This window comes from Salvia splendens, chromosome 14, assembly GCF_004379255.2.
Source record: "Salvia splendens isolate huo1 chromosome 14, SspV2, whole genome shotgun sequence".
NCBI lineage: Eukaryota > Viridiplantae > Streptophyta > Magnoliopsida > Lamiales > Lamiaceae > Salvia > Salvia splendens.
The window spans coordinates 3344966-3366361 of NC_056045.1; the positions used below are offsets into that span (position 1 = coordinate 3344966).

Below are 21396 nucleotides of genomic sequence, written 5' to 3' on the forward strand. Positions count from 1 at the left end.
TTATTAATTGTTGGCTTATAATAATATTTAATACTATCTTGGTGCGCATGGGGTACAATTAGGCCATCCGCAATGGCGCCTAGCGCACCGCCTAGCCGAGCGCCGGCGCTAGGCGGTCCATTGCAACCGCCCAGCGGATTTCGGAATTAAAAACCGCCGAGCGCTCGGCGGTTTCGCGGTGCTAGGCGGTGCGCTGGGCGATCCGCTCGGCGCTATTGCAGCGCCCGGATCTCCTAGCGCACCGCCGAGCGGAATTTTTTTTCTTTTTCGAAACACTATATATACGCGGTTTGCACGTCATTTTCATTCGCACCACTTGTTTTAACGAGCACTCTCTCTATCTTAATTTCTGTATAAGATCAACACCGAGAAATGAGTAACGCCGGTGGTAGTAGTGGTGGTAGTGGTGGGGATGCTGGGGAGTACGATCGTATAATGAACGAAGCGCTAGAGGCCTATACGAACCGTGAGATTGATCGATGGATGCAGAGGGCCTTGCAGCCGGCGGTACCTCGACCTCGCCCAGTGGTCCACCACCGAGAAGTGATTGATCGTGATCACGTAGCTGCACATCAGCGCCTATACGAAGACTACTTCGCACAGGAGCCGCGGTTCAACGCCAACCATTTCAGGCGCCGTTTTAGGATGAGCAGGGCCTTGTTTATGCGTATTGTTAACGCTTTGGAGCATCGATATCAGTATTTCCGCTTCAGGCACGATGCGGCTGGCAGACCCGGCCACACACCTATTCAAAAGTGCACTTTGGAGCATCGATATCTGTATTATGTAATTTTTTTTAATTAATGTACTTTTTTTAATTAATGTACTTTTTTTTAATTAATGTATTTTTAAAATTATGTAATTTTTTTTAATTAATGTACTTTTTAAATTTTAATAATATTATTGAATTTTCTCGTATCTGTGTCGTAAATTTAATTCTGTATTTTGTGTGATTGTTAATTATTTGTTTTATATAATTTTGAGTGATGTGGCTAGGCTATGACTGGGCTATTTGTTTGTTTTGATGATGTGGCAGGAGGATTTTTAGTGTTGATGATGTGGCAGGAGGAGTTTGTGGCTAGGCTATGGCTGTGCTATTGCTGGGCTATTCCTATTGTGGATGGCCTTAATATCTGGAGCTTCCGTACTATAATGTACATGGTTGACTTATAATAATATTTAAATCGTATTTATAGTTGACAATTTTTAAAAGGCATGAAACAAAAAAAATCTACACATCGTTTTTTAAGTGTTTATAGATAAGGAATTCAATTGAACAATGAAGTTTAGAAAGAGTTGAAAATGGTGGATTTGGGAGTATTAATAACGGAATTTATCCTGCATTTAATAATGGAATCCATAGAGTGGAAGAAAGAAAAATATTTTGTGTGTGTTATTTTTAAATAAATAGTTTTGTTTGTGGATTTCATTTTTTTATATAATTGAAATCGACAAAATGGAATCTAGAAAATTGGAAAAAATAAATGAGCAAAATTAAAATAAATAAAATAGTTTTATGAATGAACATGAGATTGATTTTGAATGGATCCAAAATGAAACCATTTTTCGGGGCGTCTTCGTTGGAGGACGACATAAATTTGAATGTGAAATGGGTAAAGAAAAAAAAAAGAAAAAAATATGAATGTACTAGTATTGCTTAAAAGTGAGATCTACATAGTTAGTGCTCTGACTTAAAATTGATTGTATTTTTTTTTGGATGTCTAGAGTTATTTTTTTCGAACAAAACAAAAAATCTAAATTGCATAACAAATGTATAGAATTGGAATTGAATTATAATTCCAAATTTACAATTCCATGATTTGAATTTCATATCAAAAGTAGAAAATTGAAATTACAAATAGTCATAAAATTAGATAGCTTCACTACCCAGTACACACATTTCACACACTGCACACATTTCACATACACATTTCACACGTTTCACACACTACGCACACTACATGCAATTCACACACTACACATATTTCACACACTTCACACTACGCACACATTTCACACACTACACATATTTCACACACTTCACACTACACAAATTCACACATTTCGCGCATTACACACATTTCACACACTACACACATTTCCCGCATTACACACATTTCACACACTATACACATTTCATATACTGCACAAATTTCACACATTTCACACACTACACAAATTTAACACATTTCCCGCATTACACACATTTCACACACTACACACATTTCACACACTGCACACACTACACAAATTTCACACATTTCACACTAACATACACTACACAAAATACACACGCTACATACACTATACACACGCTACATACTACACACATTACACACACTTTACACACAAAATACACACACGACACAAATTTTATACAAAATACACACATTATGCACACCATACCCAAAATGCACACTATTCACAAACTAAAATTTCAAATTTGGTTCAGTTTAAACTTTTAGAAAATTTCAAATTTGTGATTCATATCGGGAAAAAAAAATCTAAAACTGATTAAAAAATAAAAAAAACGGATGCTTGAAATGTGTAAAATATGTGTAAAGTGTGAAAGTGTGTGAAATTTGTGTAATGTGTGTAGTGCGGGAAATGTGTGAAATTTGTGTAGTGTGTGTAGTGCTGGAAATGTGTGAAATTTGTGTAGTGCTGGAAATATGTGAAATTTGTGTAGTGTGTGAAGTGTGTGAAATGTGTGTAGTGTGTGAAATGTGTGTAGTGTGTGAAATATGTGTAGTGCGGGAAATGTGTGAAATTTGTGTGGTGTGTGAAATGTGTGAAATTTATGTAGTGTGTGAAGTGTGTGGAATGTGTGTAGTGTGTGAAATTTGTGTAGTGTGTGCAGTGTGTGCGGTGTGCGTGAAGTGTGTGTGTATAGTATGTGTATTTTGTGTGAAGTGTGTGTCAGTATATATTTTGTGTATAGTGCGTGTGTGCACAAATTATTCAAATTCAATTTCATATTAATTACTTCACTTTATCAAACATAGGATTTGGAATTGAATTAGAATTCAATTTCTTCCAATTCAATTCCATTGAATTCCAATTCCAATTCCAATTCCAATTCAATTTCAATTCCGTGTATCAAACGGAGCCTGAGAGTTTTCATAACAACCGACCTTAGCTCAGTTGGTAGAGCGGAGGACTGTAGTGTGATATGCTGAAATCCTTTGGTCGATTGTTCGAATCCGGCAGGTCGGATATTTTTAATATTCACATTTTAATTAATGATTGCGCTAGAATATTTCATATTCGCATACACCAAGCTTTTATTATCTGTTCTTGTTTTACAACTTCAATTAAACAGTGTAAGATGAATTTAAATATATAATCTGTTTTGGTTACTCAGTTCCAATGGCACTATGGAAGACGAGCAAAATGAGTTGAATATACTCCTATTTATTTAGCTTAACAAAAAGTACACTAACAAACAAAAAAATTTGGCTTCGCCCGGGTTCGAACCGGAGACCTTCAGTGTGTTAGACTGACGTGATAACCAACTACACCACGAAACCCAGTTGCTTGACATACTTCATTATTATCTATTGAATGGAATGATGATTTAGTTTTGGAACTGAGGAGTACAAAACAACTATACCCAAATAGTATAATGTATTTCATATTTCCGCGAAACGAAAAATTGAGTGAGAAAATAAACGCAAAAACGTGTAGAACCCAACGCCCTCTCCTCTCCCAATTCTGCAGTGGAGAGCACAATCGGATTAGACAATCTGTTTCCTGGACGAAGCAATTATCCGATTCGGATTACTGACCCGCACACTAACTGTACTGACCGATCACTTCTTGCGAGCTGCTCGGATCCATTTAGATCCGAATATGGACGCGTTGCAGGAATCGGGTTGGGAGGAGCTCCGGAAAGAAGCTCGGAAGATCGAAGGTGATATCGACGTCAAGCTCTCTTCTTATGCCAAGCTCGGAGCTCGCTTCTCTCATGGTCATGGAGGTACAGCTCTCTCTTCATCCATGCCTGATATGCTGCAATTTTGATTAATCAGAAAATAGTTTTAAGATGTGGTTTTCGCGATTGCTGATAGTAATGAGAGGATACGGTTGTTTTTTCTACTTGCATTTCGGAAATTGAGTCTATGAATGGATGTATTTTACCACTCGATCTAAGTTATGGTTGTTGAAATTGAAAAGAAGAAAATCTGCGATCTATGTTTCACTTTTTCGACTGTTGGATGCTTGTTGACAGGGATCTGTTCATTAGTATTCGAACATGAAGTTTCATCAGTTTTTTGGTGTTATTTGGGAATTTGAGATTTTAAAGTGTTTTTGGTTGCTTGAAAGTTTGTGACACAGATTTTAACTAAATAGTATACTAATTGACAGAGAAATTATGTAATGTAGGATGGAAGAGGAGAATGACCCTCTTCTAGCTAGATGAGAGATATTAGGAAGTTAGATTAAACAAAAAATTATAGTGTGAGAAGTAATGTTTACACATGAGCTTAATCGGTCGTATTAGAGCATATTGTTGTTGATGCATATTGGTGTCTGGTGTGCTTCTTCTTGTATGCAATGCAGGTAATTGATTTTCCCTTTTTTTTGAAGTTACTGGATCTTAGGAAACCAGTCTTGTCTTACTATCCGCAAGTTTTTCCTGTGCACATGTAAATACGCTATTGCTTTAATCATTAGTATATTGGCCAGACGCATGTATTTTCACGGTATAATATTGAGTAAATCTTGACACAAATGTCTGTTTCTGAATGGTTGAATGTGGTTAGGATTTAGGAAAGTAATGGAGCCATGTTTTGTTTTGAATATCTTTTCCCTTTGAGTATATCCAAAAAATTGGTAATATTGCATTCCCCCCCCCCCTATACATATCACAAATTGGCTGAAAAGCCTTCGGTTCTTATGGTTTAATGGGTTTCCAGGTAATGCGGATGCTGGTTCGCCAACTCTTGGATCCAGCAGGTCATGGAAGTCTATGGAAATGGAAATTCAGTCATTGCTAGAGAAGCTACTTGATATAAATGACTCAATGAGTCGATGTGCTGCATCTGCTTCAGCTACTACTTCAGTTACTCAAAAGCTTGCTAGACACAGAGACATACTGCACGAATTTACACAGGTAATATGCTGTTGAGGATCTTTTCTTTTACACTCCTCTATGATAGTAACTAGAAGAACAGTAATAATTGACATGGTTTTAGCCTGTTGGAATAATTTGTTGATTTTGCTTGTTCACAGTTTGGTACTACAATCATTTTATGTAGCATTGAAATCCATAATTCTTAAATAAGTAAGCTTTACTTGTGCAACTACTATTGGCTAGAATAGCAGCTCTTTATCTTGTCACCTCTTAAATGGGTTAAATAAAATTTCAAAGATGATGGTTTGTTATGTAAATGGGTCAAAATATTAGCTAAGCTGCCAGTTATGTTGCTCCACTTCTTTAAAATATTTTCCCTTTTTGATTAGTTTGTTGCACGATTTCATCCAAGTTCAGCTCTCGGATTTTCTTGCACATGCAATAAACTTCTATTTGCCTAGCTATTTTTCTTGACTTCCCTTCCTTGATAATTTGCGATGTTACAGCTTAGAATCTATTGCATGCTGTATAAGCCAAAGCTTTCTGCCAACTTTACAGTTTAAACATCTTGAGAAGCCTTTGTTTGAACTAGGTGGCTCTGCTTCTTTTATTATTTGGGCTAATATAACATCTTGAGAAGCCTTTGTTTGAACTAGGTGGCTCTGCTTTTATTATTTGGGCTAATATATCTGTCTTTCTGTCCACCTAACACTATGATGTACTTGGAATTGCTACACGAACATTTTCTATGGCTGTAGATTGCATCCTTATATAAGTTGTAGTAGTTTCTAAGTACTAGGGCTCCCCAATGGTGGAAAATCCCTCATATTATCAGTTTGATGAAATGACATGGTGACATATGATCAATTTGATGAATTTTCTATGGCTGTAGAGTGCATCCTTAAATTACTTGCCCATGTTACTCTATTATGCACTTGGTGTGATACTTTTGTTTCCAGGGAGCCCTACCTTATAGGAATACAACTCACACTAGGGTTAAGATGCAATCTCTAAACGAGAAAAAAAGCACAAAGTTCTGCAACTTCAGTTGGACAAATGAACAAAAATGTCGTATCTAGTCTAGCTGCAATATTGCTCCAGTATACTAACTTAAGTGACTTCAAATATTTCTGCAGGAATTTAGGCGAATCAAGGGAAATATTAACTCAATGAAGGAACATGCCGATCTTCTTAGTTCTGTTCGAGATGATATCAGTGAATATAAGGTCAGACCATCTGACTTTGAAGTTATTAACAATTTGTTGCTTCCCCTTTGAACTAAAATTGAATTTATGCAGGCGTCTGGGAGTGTCTCTCCAAGAATGCAATTATTAAGGGAGAGAGCTGCTATACATGGAAGCATATCTCATGTAAGACTTAAACTGCTGAGTATTGTATTGTCTTGGTACAAATTGCAGATAAATGTTTCTCTGTAATACAGCAAGCTGGTTGCATCATTGGATTAGGTTGAAATTACTTTGTGGTTTATATCAATTGTCCATTAATATTTGCACAAACTCCAGCTATAGGTATTCTTGCGGTAGTGATAATGACTAGTCCAATTTTCAAATGTCTGAAATATGATACTGGAATAGAACTCCTCGACACTGACAGTTAACAGTTGACACCAAGAAGTCAGAAATTCTCACAACAGTCTGTTGATTTAGCTTTTCTTTATTACAAGTATGTTTTGGTAATTTTTGCCCCAGAGATGAAGTATGTATTGAGCTAACTGTATTGGTTGAATTGGTCACTGTTGGATCATTCTCCTCATCAAAGTAGTTTTAGTTTTTTTTTGTTGATTTTGCTGGTGTTCATGTCATAGATTAGCCATGACCTGCTCAGATTCTATACAGCTTGTACAAGATATTCCATCTTAGATTCATCTTATTATTTGCCAACTCCCTGCAGATTGATGATGTTATTAATCAAGCTCAATCGACCAGGGCAGCCCTGGGCTCGCAAAGAGCCCTGTTTGGAGATGTTCAAGGAAAGGTTAAGGTGCTAGGAGACAAATTTCCAGTCATCCGTGGTCTAATAGGTAATTTTCTCGATTGTTACTTGTCTGTATATCTTTTGTCCTGAAAACCAATTCTTAATTGTATTGTTACCCGATCCTCACAGGTTCAATCAGGAAAAAGCGATCAAGAGACACGATCATCCTATCTCTCGTCATTGCTGCGTGTACGCTTTTTCTTATCATCTACTGGCTCTCAAAGTGAACAAATTTTTAATGTCAAAATTTGAGGGAGAGAGAATAGGACTTCCCCACTGGTTCTCCGTTGCTTGTATAGTTAGTAGTATAAAATTTATGGTTTCTTTTCCATGATTCAAATGCATTACATTAATGGAGGAAACGCATTTTGATTACTAACACAGCAGATGATGCAGTCTCATTCAATATACAATACGAAATGCCTCGCATGTTATAAGTTCCTCTTCCTCAACCTAACATTGTTAGTTCTAGTAAAAACCTTATTGTCTTCACCTTGTTACACAACATGTGAAATCAATGGCTTAATTTCTTTGAGATTTTTGCCTCCACATAGGTTGTGTTTGGATTAAAGACTTTAGATTTATATGTAGAATTTGGTTTCTCAGTGATCTGAATGTGGTGAGATTATGAGCTCCACAACCTATATTTCATCATATTTGGACATCACCATATTCCTCAAAACTACATTCATAATTTCAATTACCAGAAAACATCCTCTTAGTAATAGCTCATAATAAGACAGGTTATGGCCGTTGCTTATGAATTACAATGTTCACCATGTTGAATTCAAATCAAGAAAGTGAACTACATCAAGTTAGGTTCCCATTCTCTATGCCTCCATTTGTTGCCTCCTTCCATAACGAATTTCAAGTATCTTTTCAGTAATAAGTGTGTAGTTTCATGGACTCTTTCTCCCACTTGATTAGCTAGCCAGTCCAAGTAGTCCAACTATTCAAGAAATATAGTGATATCAATCTAATATGTATTCTCATTTCTCAAATATTATTTAATGTTGTGAATATTTACCTCAAACTGGAGTGCATGAGTGTAGTGCTTCGGTATCCCTTTCTCCTCCATGAGTTGGTAGTGTTGTCGCACCTCCGTTTCCATCTCCTCCTCCGATGGAAGCCAAACCTTGCCGGATAAAATACGAGCCACCCACTTTGCTTGGAATTCTATCATTTGAGTTACAACGGTCTGCGCATGTTTTTCACGACAAAATAGTTCATGTGTCTTTTTAGATCCAAGGGTTATTGGAGGGTGGGGGCAAGCAACTGTATCATTAAAAAGAGATGGGAAGGATCGGACTAACCATATATGGGATTCCAAGAAAAGAAAGATTCGGGCCAAGCTTTGGAGGAAAAATATGTTTGTAAAGGGGGCCAACACGACCTTCTTCCACAGTTACGATGCCTTCCGTCTTTAAGAATGGGAAACTATACATAAACCTAGCATTTTTATACGAAAAATTAATGTTTGCAAAATAGGAGTACACATTTGTATAATTTACCCCAAATTGAAAATTTTACCCAGTACAGTGGAGGATGATATCTGCATGAACGACAGCACCACCTTCGAAAACAACTTCTCCATTTTCATTTGCATGATCAATCTGCATTTTTTAATCTTGGCATGAGATTCTTTGCTTTACCTTCTATCTAAACCTAGTGTTATATGTCACAATACAATGAAAATTTATTTGAGTAACAATTCATTCCAGCACAAGAAAGCATGCTGAAATTGTTTACTCGCTCCGGCCATAAAGAACAAACTTGGTAGAAAAATATCTTTTGAGCAATAAAGGTGTCATAGCATGTCAAATTAGTGTGGATTAAAAGGTGATTTTTGGTACTCCCTCCGTCCTATGTTACTCGCATTTTTCATTTTAGGCCGTAAATTTGCGATTGATTTTTTAGTGTAATTAAATTAGAATTTTAAGTGTAATGAGACATCATTTAATAAATGAGCTCTTAACTTAATCTAACATATTAATTAAATACATTAATTCTAACTTAAACTATAAATAGTGTAAGTAGTTTGTGACGAGCCAAAATAGAATAGTACAAATAACATGGGACAGAAGGAGTACATGATAAGTGATTCTAAAATTAAAATGTAAAGATAAAGGGTCCAAAAAATAGATCGTCTTTGCATGTTCCAAGAGAGATTAAGTTCCAAGTTAAATGAATGGGTAAATATTGATCATTTTAGCATTATCAATTTATCATTTACATTGGTAAACAGTAAGGACGAGATAATTAAAAATTTATTCAAGAATCAAAATATTAAAAAAAAAAAGTTAAGAGTAATTACATAATTAGTCCTATATTACCTTTGAATGTTGCCATATATTATCTCTACAATCCAACTTTGTCACTTTTACTTTGGGCGATCTTGAAGAGAGATATACTTGTTTCGCCACGTCAGCAATTTCAAGTGATATATCAACTGCGCTTGGTCCGTCGCCAATCACAACCACAACCTATTCATAAAAGTAAAACAATATTACTACCAAATTAAGTAGGTATCATTTTGAATTAGAATATGAAAAATAATTAAGAAATTATGTCTAAGAAAATTCCAATTGCTTACCCGATTTTCAAATGGGTCGGGTACCCTATAATTATGACTGTGGATCTGTTGACCTGGCCACTTTTCTCTTCCTATAACATTATTAAAGGCTAGTTAAAATTAATTCGATTAATAATCACCTTGCTAATTAATTTTTAAAAAATGACAAATTATTACCTGGAAAATCAGCTAGTTTTGGTATAGTATGATGTCCGTTGCAAACCACAACGGCGTCAAACAACTCGTTCGAACTCATTTCGCGGTTCCTCGACTCGACGATCCATTGGTCGTTCCCCGAGTCGACTCGCTCAACTCGGACTACTTCCGTTTCGAACCGTATCAACTCAACGAGTCGGAACTCGGCGGCGAACTCGTTGATAAAGCGGAGCACCTCTGGGTGACCCGGAAAGGTTCTCAGGTCTCCGTCAGTGGAAAACGGATAGTCCGAGAAGCCCATGAGCTGCCTGGGGAGATTGGTGCGCAGCGATTGGTACAAGCTGCTGTGCACGATCTCCCTATCCGGGTCGAGGCTCAGCGGGTCGGACTCGACCCGCGGGTCGTAGGCCCATGTGCCGCCGAGTCGGTCCGATTTCTCGTGGACTACGACGCGGTGGCCTTCGATTTTTAGAGCCCGCGCCGCCAACAGCCCCGCCAAGCCGGCGCCGATCACGGCCACGTTTAGTGGTGGCGCGGGGAGATCGGTGGAACCCATTGAAGAATTTTTGTGATGGAAATACTAAGTTTTAGTATACAAATTTAAAATTTGTTTGGTCAAATGAAGGAACGTCAAAAACGATGTGCTACGATTATTAATATTATCTTTATGTGGCAAATGGCACTTATTAATATTATCTTGATATACATGAGCATCTTTTAGTTATGGCGCCGTTCTTTGCGGCAAGAAAAAAAAAAAGATTCTGTCGCCTTGGCGGCCCCCACATTCATATCATGTGAGAGGATTCAATCAGGGTACGCAGTAACCCGTTAAGGGGGAGGCCCTAATCCACTGGCTGCCAGAAGTCGAACCCAGGCTCATTGTAGTAAGATCTGCCCCTCCGTTGCCAACTGCGCTACGCCCCTGCGGGCGTTATGGCGCCATTCTTAAAATTTACGAGTATATACATTATAAGCCGTGGAATAATGAAAGAGTATAGAAATTTAGTTCGTAGAATTTTGCCAAAAAGATAAAGGACTCAAATGTACTCCCTCCGTTCCCTTATAGTTGTGTCATTTTTCTATTTTGAAAAAATTCTCTCATAGTTGAGTCATTTTCATATATACACCCACTGTCTCAATAAATATGATCCACTTTCATTTTTGGTTTGTCACAACTAATATGACCCATTACTAAAATTAGAAACACTTTTGTCTCTACTTTATTCACTCTCTGTTACTTTATTCTCTCCACCCAACACACAAAATAAAGTTGCATAAAATCTCGTGCCGCCCAAGGAAGTAGTATTTTTTTTGCTCTTACTTTATTTTCTCTATTTTATTCATTTTTTACTTCGATCTCTCTATTTTTTTCGTCTCTCACATTTTTATCTATTTATTTAGCACACTCAATATTCTTTTTTTTTAAAACTCCGTACCGAAAAGTTTTGTCTCAACTATGAAGGAACGAAAGGAGTAATTAGAAGGTCAAATAAAGAATATGACTTAATACTAATGGGAGGAAGGGAGTACAATCTTTTCACCTTACTAAGATCTTTGTGCTAACTTCTTATTATCTTATAAGGTGGTATTCGGTTTCCTAGATAAAATAATATTAAGATATAATCTAAGATTGAGTTGAAAGATTATTTTAGTCATAAGGAGTTAGCTATGATTAATTATCCCATGATTATCCATCTAGGATGAGTTGTGAGATTGAATCTCATGAACCAATAACAGTACGTATTTAATCCGGAATACAAACTTGCAAACCGAACGCCCCATACTGTATAAAGTCAGTCGATATTGGAGAGGAGACTGTAGGCTATTTTGAAAGCGTTCTAAAAAAAGCAAAAGATTGAGTTAATTTGTCTTTCATTTAGGAACGCTTTCTTTTGCGTCATAATTATTGTTATTTTTAAAATTTTCCAACGTAAGTAATTGCGTCTTGATTTTTGTGTCCTTGAAAATTAAGGTTTTTAGCGTAAGAAGATAGGGACACAATGATTTTGTTGCTTAGCTTGGTTGTATTTAGTTAGATATAGATGACTATCATCAGAAATTTTCAGATGAACAACATGTAATTTATAGTTGTATATCGTGTTGGAATTGGGAATAATTGTGTGTCAATGATTATTATAAAGAAATTTTGTATAAATTATCATTGTATATAAATAATGCTGTATCAAATTTTTAACATTTTAGGATATAATATGAGAGTGAATAAGATGAAAGAAAAAAGAGAAGTAACGGTGTTAGATGAGATTTAATGGAAGGTGTCAATTTGAAACACAGAGTAGAGTTCCGTATTTTATTTGATACTACAATATAAAATAAAGATTGTTGAAATACATAGCAGATAAAATTATCATACGTGGTATTAAATAAAAAAAAAATTATTATCATACGTGGTCCACAGCAAATTTAAATTGGACCGTCGTAGCCGTACGGGCCTACATAAAATAGTAAAAACTAGCCGTCAAGAATTCGGCCTACTTCACTCGGGCCTGGAATAGGCCTACTTTGTATCGACGGCATAATTTAGGACACTAGTATTGGGCTACGGAATGAGTTGTTTAAAAGTAAAAAAGAAATTTGGACATCGTACACACTACACATGATCAGGAACATTCTCAAAAAATAATACTCCTACGTAAAGCTTACACTACCATAAGATTTAAAAAATAATTATATTATAATGAAAGTCAAGTTCTTTGCTATGAAAAAGTAACAAATAAATTTAGATGGTTTTAGGCGTGTAGGGTCCACATATATGCCATTCATATCAAGGTGTTCAATGTTGCAAATACAGCTATCGAAGTAATCAATTTTGTATTTTATATAATATGTTTATAGGGGTCTAAAAATCATTGTGACCAAAATATCCACACTGAGACGTCTGATTTGGGGAGAAACAAATTTGGGAGGGATAAAATTGTCAATTCATTTTCATTTCTTGGTGTGGACTTCAATGCAGCTCCATTTACCACCAAATGACTAAGAATTGATTTATGCACATATCATAGAGGAACAGTGCGGGCCTAGAATTCTAACTAAGGCTCTACACATTAGAGACATGGAACTTGAACACCAGAATTGGGGCAGAATTGAACCCATATCTGGGTATAACATAAAACTTGAACAAGCCCTAAAAATCTGATTTACTATAATCAACTTATTTGTTACTATATTACTTTTGTTAACTAAAAACCTGTCATGTTTTACATTTTGATTCGTCCATCAAATTTATTTTCTACTATCTATTTATAGGTGTTTCTCTCTCTAATAAATAAGTAGGGGTGGGAATATGGATATCATGTATTGAGTTTATCTTTACCCGACTTGATATCCGTGGGGTATTGGATACCCGATATCCAATAAAATGAGATTGGGTATGAGATCGAATAATGATATTTAAGATAAATTGGGAATCAAATAACCCAATTGGCTATTGTGTATTACCTAAATACCCGATTTACTGTCAGAATATTTTTTAATTAGGTTTAGCATTTAGGGTTGTTGGGACTAAAATAAGTTATTTACTTAGGTTAATGAAAACTGCCTTGTTCTTGCTCTTTTTTTGTTGTCGTTTTGGATTGCTCAAGTCAAACTGTCAAACTGATCCAGCTGGCCGGGTGTACGCCTTCTACCTGCGAAATGTCGGTGAGTGAGTCTAGTGGAGATTCAGACTGGTCAACTTGACTTAGATCCAACTTGAGTGAGAGCTCAAAGCGCTTTCAAAACCTTAACTCGCAATACTATTAATTAGTATAGGGAAGTAAGGATCGATCCCACAGAGATGATGTGTTTAACATTGGTTGCAGACACGTTTGGGATTGGCTGCTGCCACGCTTCACTACGGTGGGTTAAGTTGCGACACTTGACTTGAAAGACTAAACTAACTACACTGATCCATTCGCTAAACGGACTAAAATCTACTTGATCAACTCATCATAAAATTTCCTGAAATAGACAAACAGAATAAAGTGGACGACTATCAGTCTCCTGCAAAACGTACGATAAAGTAAAACCTTCCCAACAACTTCATCTTCTTCACAAAATCAACATGAAATACATAGCATAATCAGATCTGAACATTTATAATAACAAACTCATCAGAACACCTAACGTAAATAAGAAACTAACCCATAATCATGCACAAATTCAAACTCATTTATCAGATCTAAACATCCCCAAACATTTCATTCATAATTCTCCCTTGCAATCAAACAAACATGAGTCAAAGACTCAGATTTACCAGATCAAACCGCAACAAAACATTTGAGCTAAGATATGCATAGCAAATAAGAAATCTAAAGTAGATTAGAGGAATCATGCGTAATAACATAGAAATCAAATCGAACTGCTAAACATAAACCGAAAGGCACTGAATTACTGGATCAAAGGTCATGAGAGTTGCACCAAACATAAACCGAAAGCAAACTAAAGAAAACAGGAAATTATTTCATCGCCTCTTCTCGAAGCGGAATTACAGAACCAAAAGATCGGAAATGATAAAACAAACACTAACATGCTGCTAAACTAAACTAAACTAAGAACCAAGTGTGTGCGTGCGGAGATCGGGTGTTTTTAGTAGATTGAGCTGTCATTTCAGCCCTAGAAGAGAGTTGAATTCTAAAGGGTGTGTCTTTGTGTCAATGCATTCCCCCTCCTACTCGCGCTTGGCTTTCTATTTATAGAGAGACGTAGGAATTTGATCCCTAGGGTACCGTCCTCTCGAATTGTCCTTCCTGCCCTTGGCTTTTGGTGGGGTTTTTAGCTTCATCTTCTATGCGGGACTTTGGCTAGCTCCATTTGGTTGTTGACTTGATCAGTTTGTGTAGCAAAGCACCTCCTTTTCCTTGATCCGCTTGTCCGCCCAATTGATCAGTTCATCCTTCGAATATGGCGGACTTTCACACACACCTGGCTCACATTTGCACGTTAGTATCACAGAATTGAGTGCATTTTTATCAAAGAACACATGCATGAAACGAGCCTCATCAGTTAACTTTTTCTAAATCTATAAATGAGTCAACCCTATTACTCTCCTTCAAAGTGATTCTACTCACATTCCCTCATTTTCTTTTTTCAAGTCTCTATATCCATTGCGTTGCCGCTTATACATATTCTTTCTCGTCACCTCTCATTTAGTCACTGACTTCCCTTAAAAATATAGTTGGCATCTTTAAGTTCATAAAAAGAAATAATTAGCATATTCCAAATGAATAAAGAGAATTTTAGCTTTATAGAAAATTTAATACATTTTTCATTTAATTTTTTTGTTATTAACATACGTAAAGAATCGGGTATTTGGATATCTAGTTCGTCGGGTTCTGGCAAGTATTCGAGTACCTGAAAATCATATCGGGTCGGGTATGAACTTTAGATGATTTTTGGGTTTGGGTATCCAGTATTTTTGGATTGGGTACCATGGATACCCAAATTCCTACCCCTAGGAATGAGAATTGGGTTGGATACCATGGATAAGCAAATTCCTGCCCCTAGAAATGAGAATAGAGTCGAGTATCTATTTCTCTTCGTCTCTCTTATTTGATTAATTTTATACTCCCTCTGTCCCGAACTACTCGCACATTTCCTTTTTGGCACGGAGATTAAGGAATGAATGTATAGCAAAGTCAACAATTGCGACTGTAGGTGATAATTTTTACTAAAAATGGAAAGAGTGCAAATAACTTGGGACGTCCAGAAAGGAAATAAGTGCAAGTAGTCCGGGACGGAGGGAGTACTAAAATAAGTGTTGTTTAATATCAAGACTTTTTTTTTTATTTCACGCGAATGTAGTACTAATAACTTGTGAAAATCAATGTGATGGTGGTTGGGCGTGCCTATAAGAGACTTGCAAAATAGATAATATAGGAGTATTATATTGTCATGCTATCTTTTGGTAATTTAAAGATACACAGAAACACACGGTTAAATAGATCTTGATTAATTTAAGGATATGACGCACAAGCACGCTTTAAGGATCTTGATCTGAAATTTTGAATGTGTTACTTCAACACTCAACTTGGTGGGCTATTTGGTGACTTGTTCTTTTCTTGACCACAACGTGCAGACAAGTTTGGTAACTGTTAATTAATAGAACCTACTATATTGAGTTTTTTTAATAACAAAAAAAGTTTATATCGGTACATTGTAGGTTGAGTTTTTTTAATAACAAAAAAAGTTTATATCGGTACATTGTTAAAGATGAAAAGTGAGAATGCAAATAGTATTATTCCTTCCGTCCCATAAGAATATGCACTCTTTCATTTTTGGTTCGTTCCACAAGAATACGCGCTTTCCAATTTTAGGAACCCTTTTTCATTCTAATGGGGTGAGATTCATTCACAACTAATAATATTTTAATTACTTTTTCTTCCTACCTCTCTCTTACATTACTGATTTTGTATTAAAACATGTGCCGAATCCAAATGCATATTTTTTAGGGACGGAGAGAGTATTAAAAAAGTTATTGTGCTTGGTAATAACTATTGTATTGTTAGCCAATTGATGACGAACTCTCATAGTAGTATTATTTATATTTAGCACAACAGTAGTGGACTACGGAATAAATTAATTATCCTGAAAAAAAAGAATAAAATAGATGGAAGAAGTGGTTCCAAAGCAGCCGTTTATGGTTGGAGACTAGTGATGTGCAACTGATAATAAAATACTTTCATCGTCGTCATCACTATTAATTAATTACAAAATATTCAGAGAATTTCACGACCCTTCGAAATCTAGTACTATTATTTAATTATTACAAAATATTACGGCCCTTCGAAATCTAGAAAAGTCATGTCTCCCAAAACTATTTTTAATGTTTTTTATCTATAAAATTTTATATTTGTTTGAAATTAACATAAATTACTAATGTAAAGCTCCCATTATTAATCTAAATCATTTAAAAATATATTTTTACATATTTTTTTTATTAGTCTAAGTCTTAATTTTCACCAACAATCTTTCAACTACTTTTTTTATATCTCTCGTTTACTTTATTATTTTTGGATTAAAGCTCATGCCGTCAACTATTAAGACTATTTTTTGTGGGCGGAGATAATTATAATAAAATGTAAACTTAATGAATTAGTGGAATATGAGGTTTATCTACCAAAAATAGTTTACGTTTAATGAGGCATTTAATAATTGGTAGACCGAAAATGAAATATGAGACATTTAATGACAAATGCAAGATATTTTAAAAAACTTTTATTTTTAGTTGTTTAATGAAAATTTTAATTATTGTTTTCATAAATCTTTCTTCATCCGTCCACAAAAATAGACAATTTTTACCATTTTGGGGTGTCCACCAAAATTAGACTGATTCTAAAAATAAAAAGTTTTCAACAAATAATAATTTACCCATCATTTATAATATGAATCGCACAATCCACTAACACTCATTTCACTACCTTTTCCCTCACTATCTCTTACTTTTTCTATTTATTTCTTAGTTTACCATTTATATATTAAAACCCGTGTCATTCATAACCTTGTCTATTTTTGGAGGACGGAAGGAGTATGTTTAATGGAGTATGTAACAAGCAAAAAATAATAAATGCAAATAATGTCAAGTGTTGAAAATTTAAGCGCTTTTACATGCATATGAATAAGATAACTGGAATAAGCTCTAGTCGGGCAAATAAATGATTAAGATTTGTTTATCTCAAAAACGTGATATGAATCTCCTAAGTTGGTATATTCTCAGCCAAAGTCAAAGGACAAGAAGTAGGAACGAAATGAACACATTGTAATGTATATAGGGGGGGTTCGGTTGACAAGATTAAATCTCATGATTAAATATGTATCATGTTTGGTTCATAAGATTGAACCCTTCAACTTAATCCTAGATGGATAGTCTCATGATAATTAGTCATAGCCTCCCCCTGCAACTAAAATAATCTCACAACTTAATTCTAGATGGATAGTCTCATGATATTAATCATGACAACCGAACGCCACCATACTGTACAATCTATCCCTCCTTATATTTTATCTTCTGATATAGTACTACAATATAGAGAGAAGAGAAGAAAAGAAAAAAAAAATTATTCATGGGAATTGAGGTATGCTTCCATGTTGCTAATAAACATTCTGAAATCGTACTTAGTGTTAATTGTTATTTGACTTAAAACAATCATATTATTTCTATAATTAATTGTTATTTGCGTACTTAGTTTTAATGTGAATGCAAGATTATGTTTATTTGACTTAAAACATTTCTTCCCACTCTCATCATAATTATTCTTTTTTATTATGTTGATGGGTTTTGCTAATCTCTACATTTCGGAATCTAGGATGGAAGCCGCGCTTTGAATCTGGATATTCTGATGTTGACGTTGTTGAATCTAGGCAAATATATTTAATATGAATACTTTCTTGCTTTTTCCAACGATATTGCTTTTGGTTATATATCAAGATCAATAATATTTCTACATATAAAATTAGTAATTATAAATATCCTTTGCATAAATATAGCACCAATTCCAGTTCCACATATGTTATTCCATTTTCCAATTTATATCCATTATAAAATCATTTTGTGTTGACTGTTGAGGATCTGTCAAATAATCAACGAAATTTGATATGTCCTTTATTATCTGGTTCATCAGTTAATTACTCATGTGCTTCTCTTTCTTTACATAGATGAAAATTAAAACTATAGTTATCAAAAATCAATTCATGAAATACTAGAAGTTCGAAATTTCTTCAGTCTCTAAACTTGGGCCATACAGGCTTGTAAAATAATAAAACTGGGCCTCAGTAGTTGGGCTAACTTGAAGCAGGCCCAACTACTATGGAGCTGCGGAATAAGCTATAGTCATTAAAAAGACGGTTTGGTTTTTTGGACGTTGTATTATAATTACAATGTTGAATAAAGTGAATAAATTATTGCTTTGCAAAATACACATTATATTCTGATATTGTCTTGTAGTTTATATTTTTTGGTAATTTAAGACTTATCATAACACACAAACGCATATGTGAAACAGATCATATGAATAGTGTAGCTGAAACAAGTAATTCCAGAAGCCAGAGACAAAGCTCCAATTTTGCTAAATTTTAGGATTATATTTTCATAAAATGTATATCTTGAATTTTTAGTAATTATTATTTTTTATCAAGAAAGTACGTTTTTTTTGCAATATAATTTGATACTAATCTAAGTTTTATTGGTTAACAATTCGGTTATCCGGAGTCGTACGTAATACTTAATCAATCATTGGTTTGTTACATATTCACAAAAGAATGTTTTACTAAATTAAAAGTGTTCCTCAATTTCATAATAAAAAATGTTAATCATATTGTATGGATTTGACAGTGAATAGAATTACTCATGAAACTCTTTTACAAATGTGATAAATCAATCATAAGGATTCACCTTTAATTTCTGACTAATGAAAAACAATCATGATTTTGGGTTGGGATTCTAATAAAAACAAATTTTTTCTAGTTTGAATCTTTTCTTCATCAATTAATATTAACCGACAAGTTTCACACAAATAAAATCGCTAAAGATTATGATCATAGCATTGATATCTTTTAAAGAATGGAATTGCTTTATATGATAAAATCACTAAAATTGAGATAGTTTCGTTTCGATCATTAACTAACTGTTATTTCTTAAAAAAAAAACTCCTAAATAAACACATGATCAAGTTCTGGAACCACAAAAAAATGCACATTGATTTCTTCAAAAAGTATTAGCACCCTCCATTTCCAATATACAAAAAAAAATATAATTAATTATGGGAGGGGGGATGTGTCCTAGGCGGCAAATAATCAAGGTTGAAACCTGCAGCTTCTTCATCTTCTCCTCTTTTCTTTTGATGAACCCTAAAATTCCTCTTAGAAATTGAATCTTTTACAACATGACTCACTCCATCTCTATCTCCTACTGATTTTTCTCCCACAACATCATTTCCCTGCACACAATAATAAATCAGAAGTTTCATCATTCACTTTCATCCATTCAATTCATAGAGAGAAAGAGGTGATTAACTACCTTGACAAAGTCCTTAGCAGGATGGTTGTAAGGCACAGGGATTACTCTAGCATTGGATGAATGCAGAGAAAGAAATAGAACAATTAGAGCAATATTAATGATCGACATTAATTTTAATGCAACACAAAAATCACATTCATATATATGTATATATTGCTATAAAACAACCATTTTGGTAATGTGAAAGGGAGCACTAAAAGGTTGAGATTTGGTCCAAGAAAGAAAGGAAATTAAAGGGAGGGAAAATTTTCGTATTTGGGACCTCAGAGTGATGGAGAAAGATCGGCAGAAACCACTATCTTTTCGGTTAAATAGATGATGAAGTGATGAAAGAGTCCAAATTTAAGATTTTTTCCCTAGAAAAGATCAATGATAAATTAATGGTAAAAAAGTGTAGATCGAAGAACATGAGCAACATGAAAATAAGAGCCTGTCGAATTTGTTTAGCATCGAGGAATTAATTTACCCTTATTTTACTTGTCTTTGTGTGTGTAGTTTTGTGGCAAATTGTGTTGTGCTTCCTGATTTCTAGTTCTTGCTTTTCCCCCACCATGTTGCATGTAATAATATATCCATTATTTACAGTTAATATTAATTTTTTTATGCAAAAAGTGATAACCTCTTTGGGATTGTGAAACTTGACTTGTTGTCTAATTTTAGTTAAATCATACTATCACATAGTACTACTAAGATACATTGCTTTATTAATTATTACATGGGAAATTTTGTGTTTAGAAATAATTGCATTTGTGTTTAGTATACATTATATATAGTCTCCATGAAACACTCTTATCATTTTCATTTTATCTACCGTTTTTATGATATATAGTGCAATGAAATATGAAATTGATTTGATGAATATTGATATACTAGTACAAGAGAAGGAATGTGTGATGAATTAAATAAACAAGTCAAATGTGTGTTTATGCTTTTGATGTACATCCTTTCAAGTGGTGGAAGGGTATGCTGATTTCAATGTATTTGACCCAAATCTATGTATGTGTTTTACTTGTTTATCTCCATGCAATTAGATGTATCTCGATGTTTAAGGTTTACTATTTTTTTTGTTATGGCCGATGAAAAGTAAAAAAATTCATTCATAACATTTAAAACAAAAGACATTTTATTGAGATTGGTGTATGACCAAAATCAAAATGTTAAGATACTAACATTTTTTCTTCGTGCAAGTAAAGAGGAAGAAAAAAGGAACGTACACTTCAATGATATATATTCCTTAGAAGTTAGACCATGATTTACGTATATAACTATATTGATTGAAATGAAAATGCGTGGTGTGAAAAATCAATTGCAAATGTTTATCATTAAATATAAATTTTAATATGAAAAATAAGCGGCCATGCGATACCTACCCATCACAACATTGGTTTAGTTATAGCCACACACAAGTTTGGAGTGGGAAAAAAAGCAATAAATTGAAATTAAGTGGAAACAACCTCATTTCTTAGATGATCAAAATGTCATTAACTAAATGCGACTATTTAATTGATATAACGAGCGTGACACGTGTGGGTGCTTTGTCTAAATAATTTAATAGAAAAGAAAAAGAAAAGGTGGTTTATTAGG

At 34.5% G+C, this 21396-nt stretch overlaps 2 protein-coding genes, 1 long non-coding RNA gene and 2 other non-coding genes across 5 annotated transcripts; 2 read left to right on the top strand and 3 right to left on the bottom strand.

Moving 5' to 3' along the window:
• The first annotated feature begins 3129 nt into the window (after positions 1–3129).
• TRNAY-GUA lies at positions 3130–3216 on the top strand. Its single transcript is given in 2 exon segments — positions 3130–3166; positions 3181–3216. It is a non-coding gene; the product is annotated as a tRNA-Tyr (tRNA).
• Positions 3217–3456: 240 nt separating this feature from the next.
• On the bottom strand, positions 3457–3530 carry TRNAV-AAC. Its single transcript has one exon. It is a non-coding gene; the product is annotated as a tRNA-Val (tRNA).
• A 118-nt stretch (positions 3531–3648) lies between these two features.
• LOC121763498 (Golgi SNAP receptor complex member 1-2-like) lies at positions 3649–7455 on the top strand. Its single transcript, XM_042159516.1, has 6 exons — positions 3649–3979; positions 4920–5116; positions 6214–6303; positions 6376–6447; positions 6989–7118; positions 7202–7455. Exons 1-6 carry the CDS (start codon positions 3853–3855, stop codon positions 7297–7299), a joined length of 714 nt encoding a protein of 237 aa, XP_042015450.1. The 5' UTR covers positions 3649–3852; the 3' UTR covers positions 7300–7455.
• Positions 7456–7772: 317 nt separating this feature from the next.
• Positions 7773–10434, bottom strand: LOC121763236 (flavin-containing monooxygenase FMO GS-OX5-like). The gene is made up of 7 exons (XM_042159192.1): positions 9822–10434; positions 9666–9736; positions 9406–9555; positions 8603–8685; positions 8386–8521; positions 8100–8270; positions 7773–8021 (listed from the first exon to the last, which is right to left on the bottom strand). The coding sequence occupies exons 1-7, from the start codon at positions 10354–10356 to the stop codon at positions 7878–7880; spliced, it is 1290 nt and encodes a 429-aa protein (XP_042015126.1). The 5' UTR covers positions 10357–10434; the 3' UTR covers positions 7773–7877.
• A 9035-nt stretch (positions 10435–19469) lies between these two features.
• Positions 19470–19923, bottom strand: LOC121765049. Its single transcript, XR_006042711.1, has 2 exons — positions 19813–19923; positions 19470–19732 (listed from the first exon to the last, which is right to left on the bottom strand). It is a non-coding gene; the product is annotated as an uncharacterized LOC121765049 (long non-coding RNA).
• Between the last annotated feature and the right edge of the window lie 1473 nt (positions 19924–21396).

Excerpts from the sequence above, each read along its gene's own strand:
- LOC121763498 (XM_042159516.1), top strand. The coding sequence starts at position 3,853 with ATGGACGCGTTGCAGGAATCGGGTTGGGAGGAGCTCCGGAAAGAAGCT. Across the intron at positions 3,980-4,919 it reads CTTCTCTCATGGTCATGGAG|GTAATGCGGATGCTGGTTCG; the intron begins GTACAGCTCTCT and ends ATGGGTTTCCAG. Across the intron at positions 6,448-6,988 it reads TACATGGAAGCATATCTCAT|ATTGATGATGTTATTAATCA; the intron begins GTAAGACTTAAA and ends AACTCCCTGCAG.
- LOC121763236 (XM_042159192.1), bottom strand. The coding sequence starts at position 10,356 with ATGGGTTCCACCGATCTCCCCGCGCCACCACTAAACGTGGCCGTGATC. Across the intron at positions 9,737-9,821 it reads AAAACTAGCTGATTTTCCAG|GAAGAGAAAAGTGGCCAGGT; the intron begins GTAATAATTTGT and ends ATAATGTTATAG. Across the intron at positions 8,686-9,405 it reads ATATATGGCAACATTCAAAG|ATTGATCATGCAAATGAAAA; the intron begins GTAATATAGGAC and ends TAAAAAATGCAG.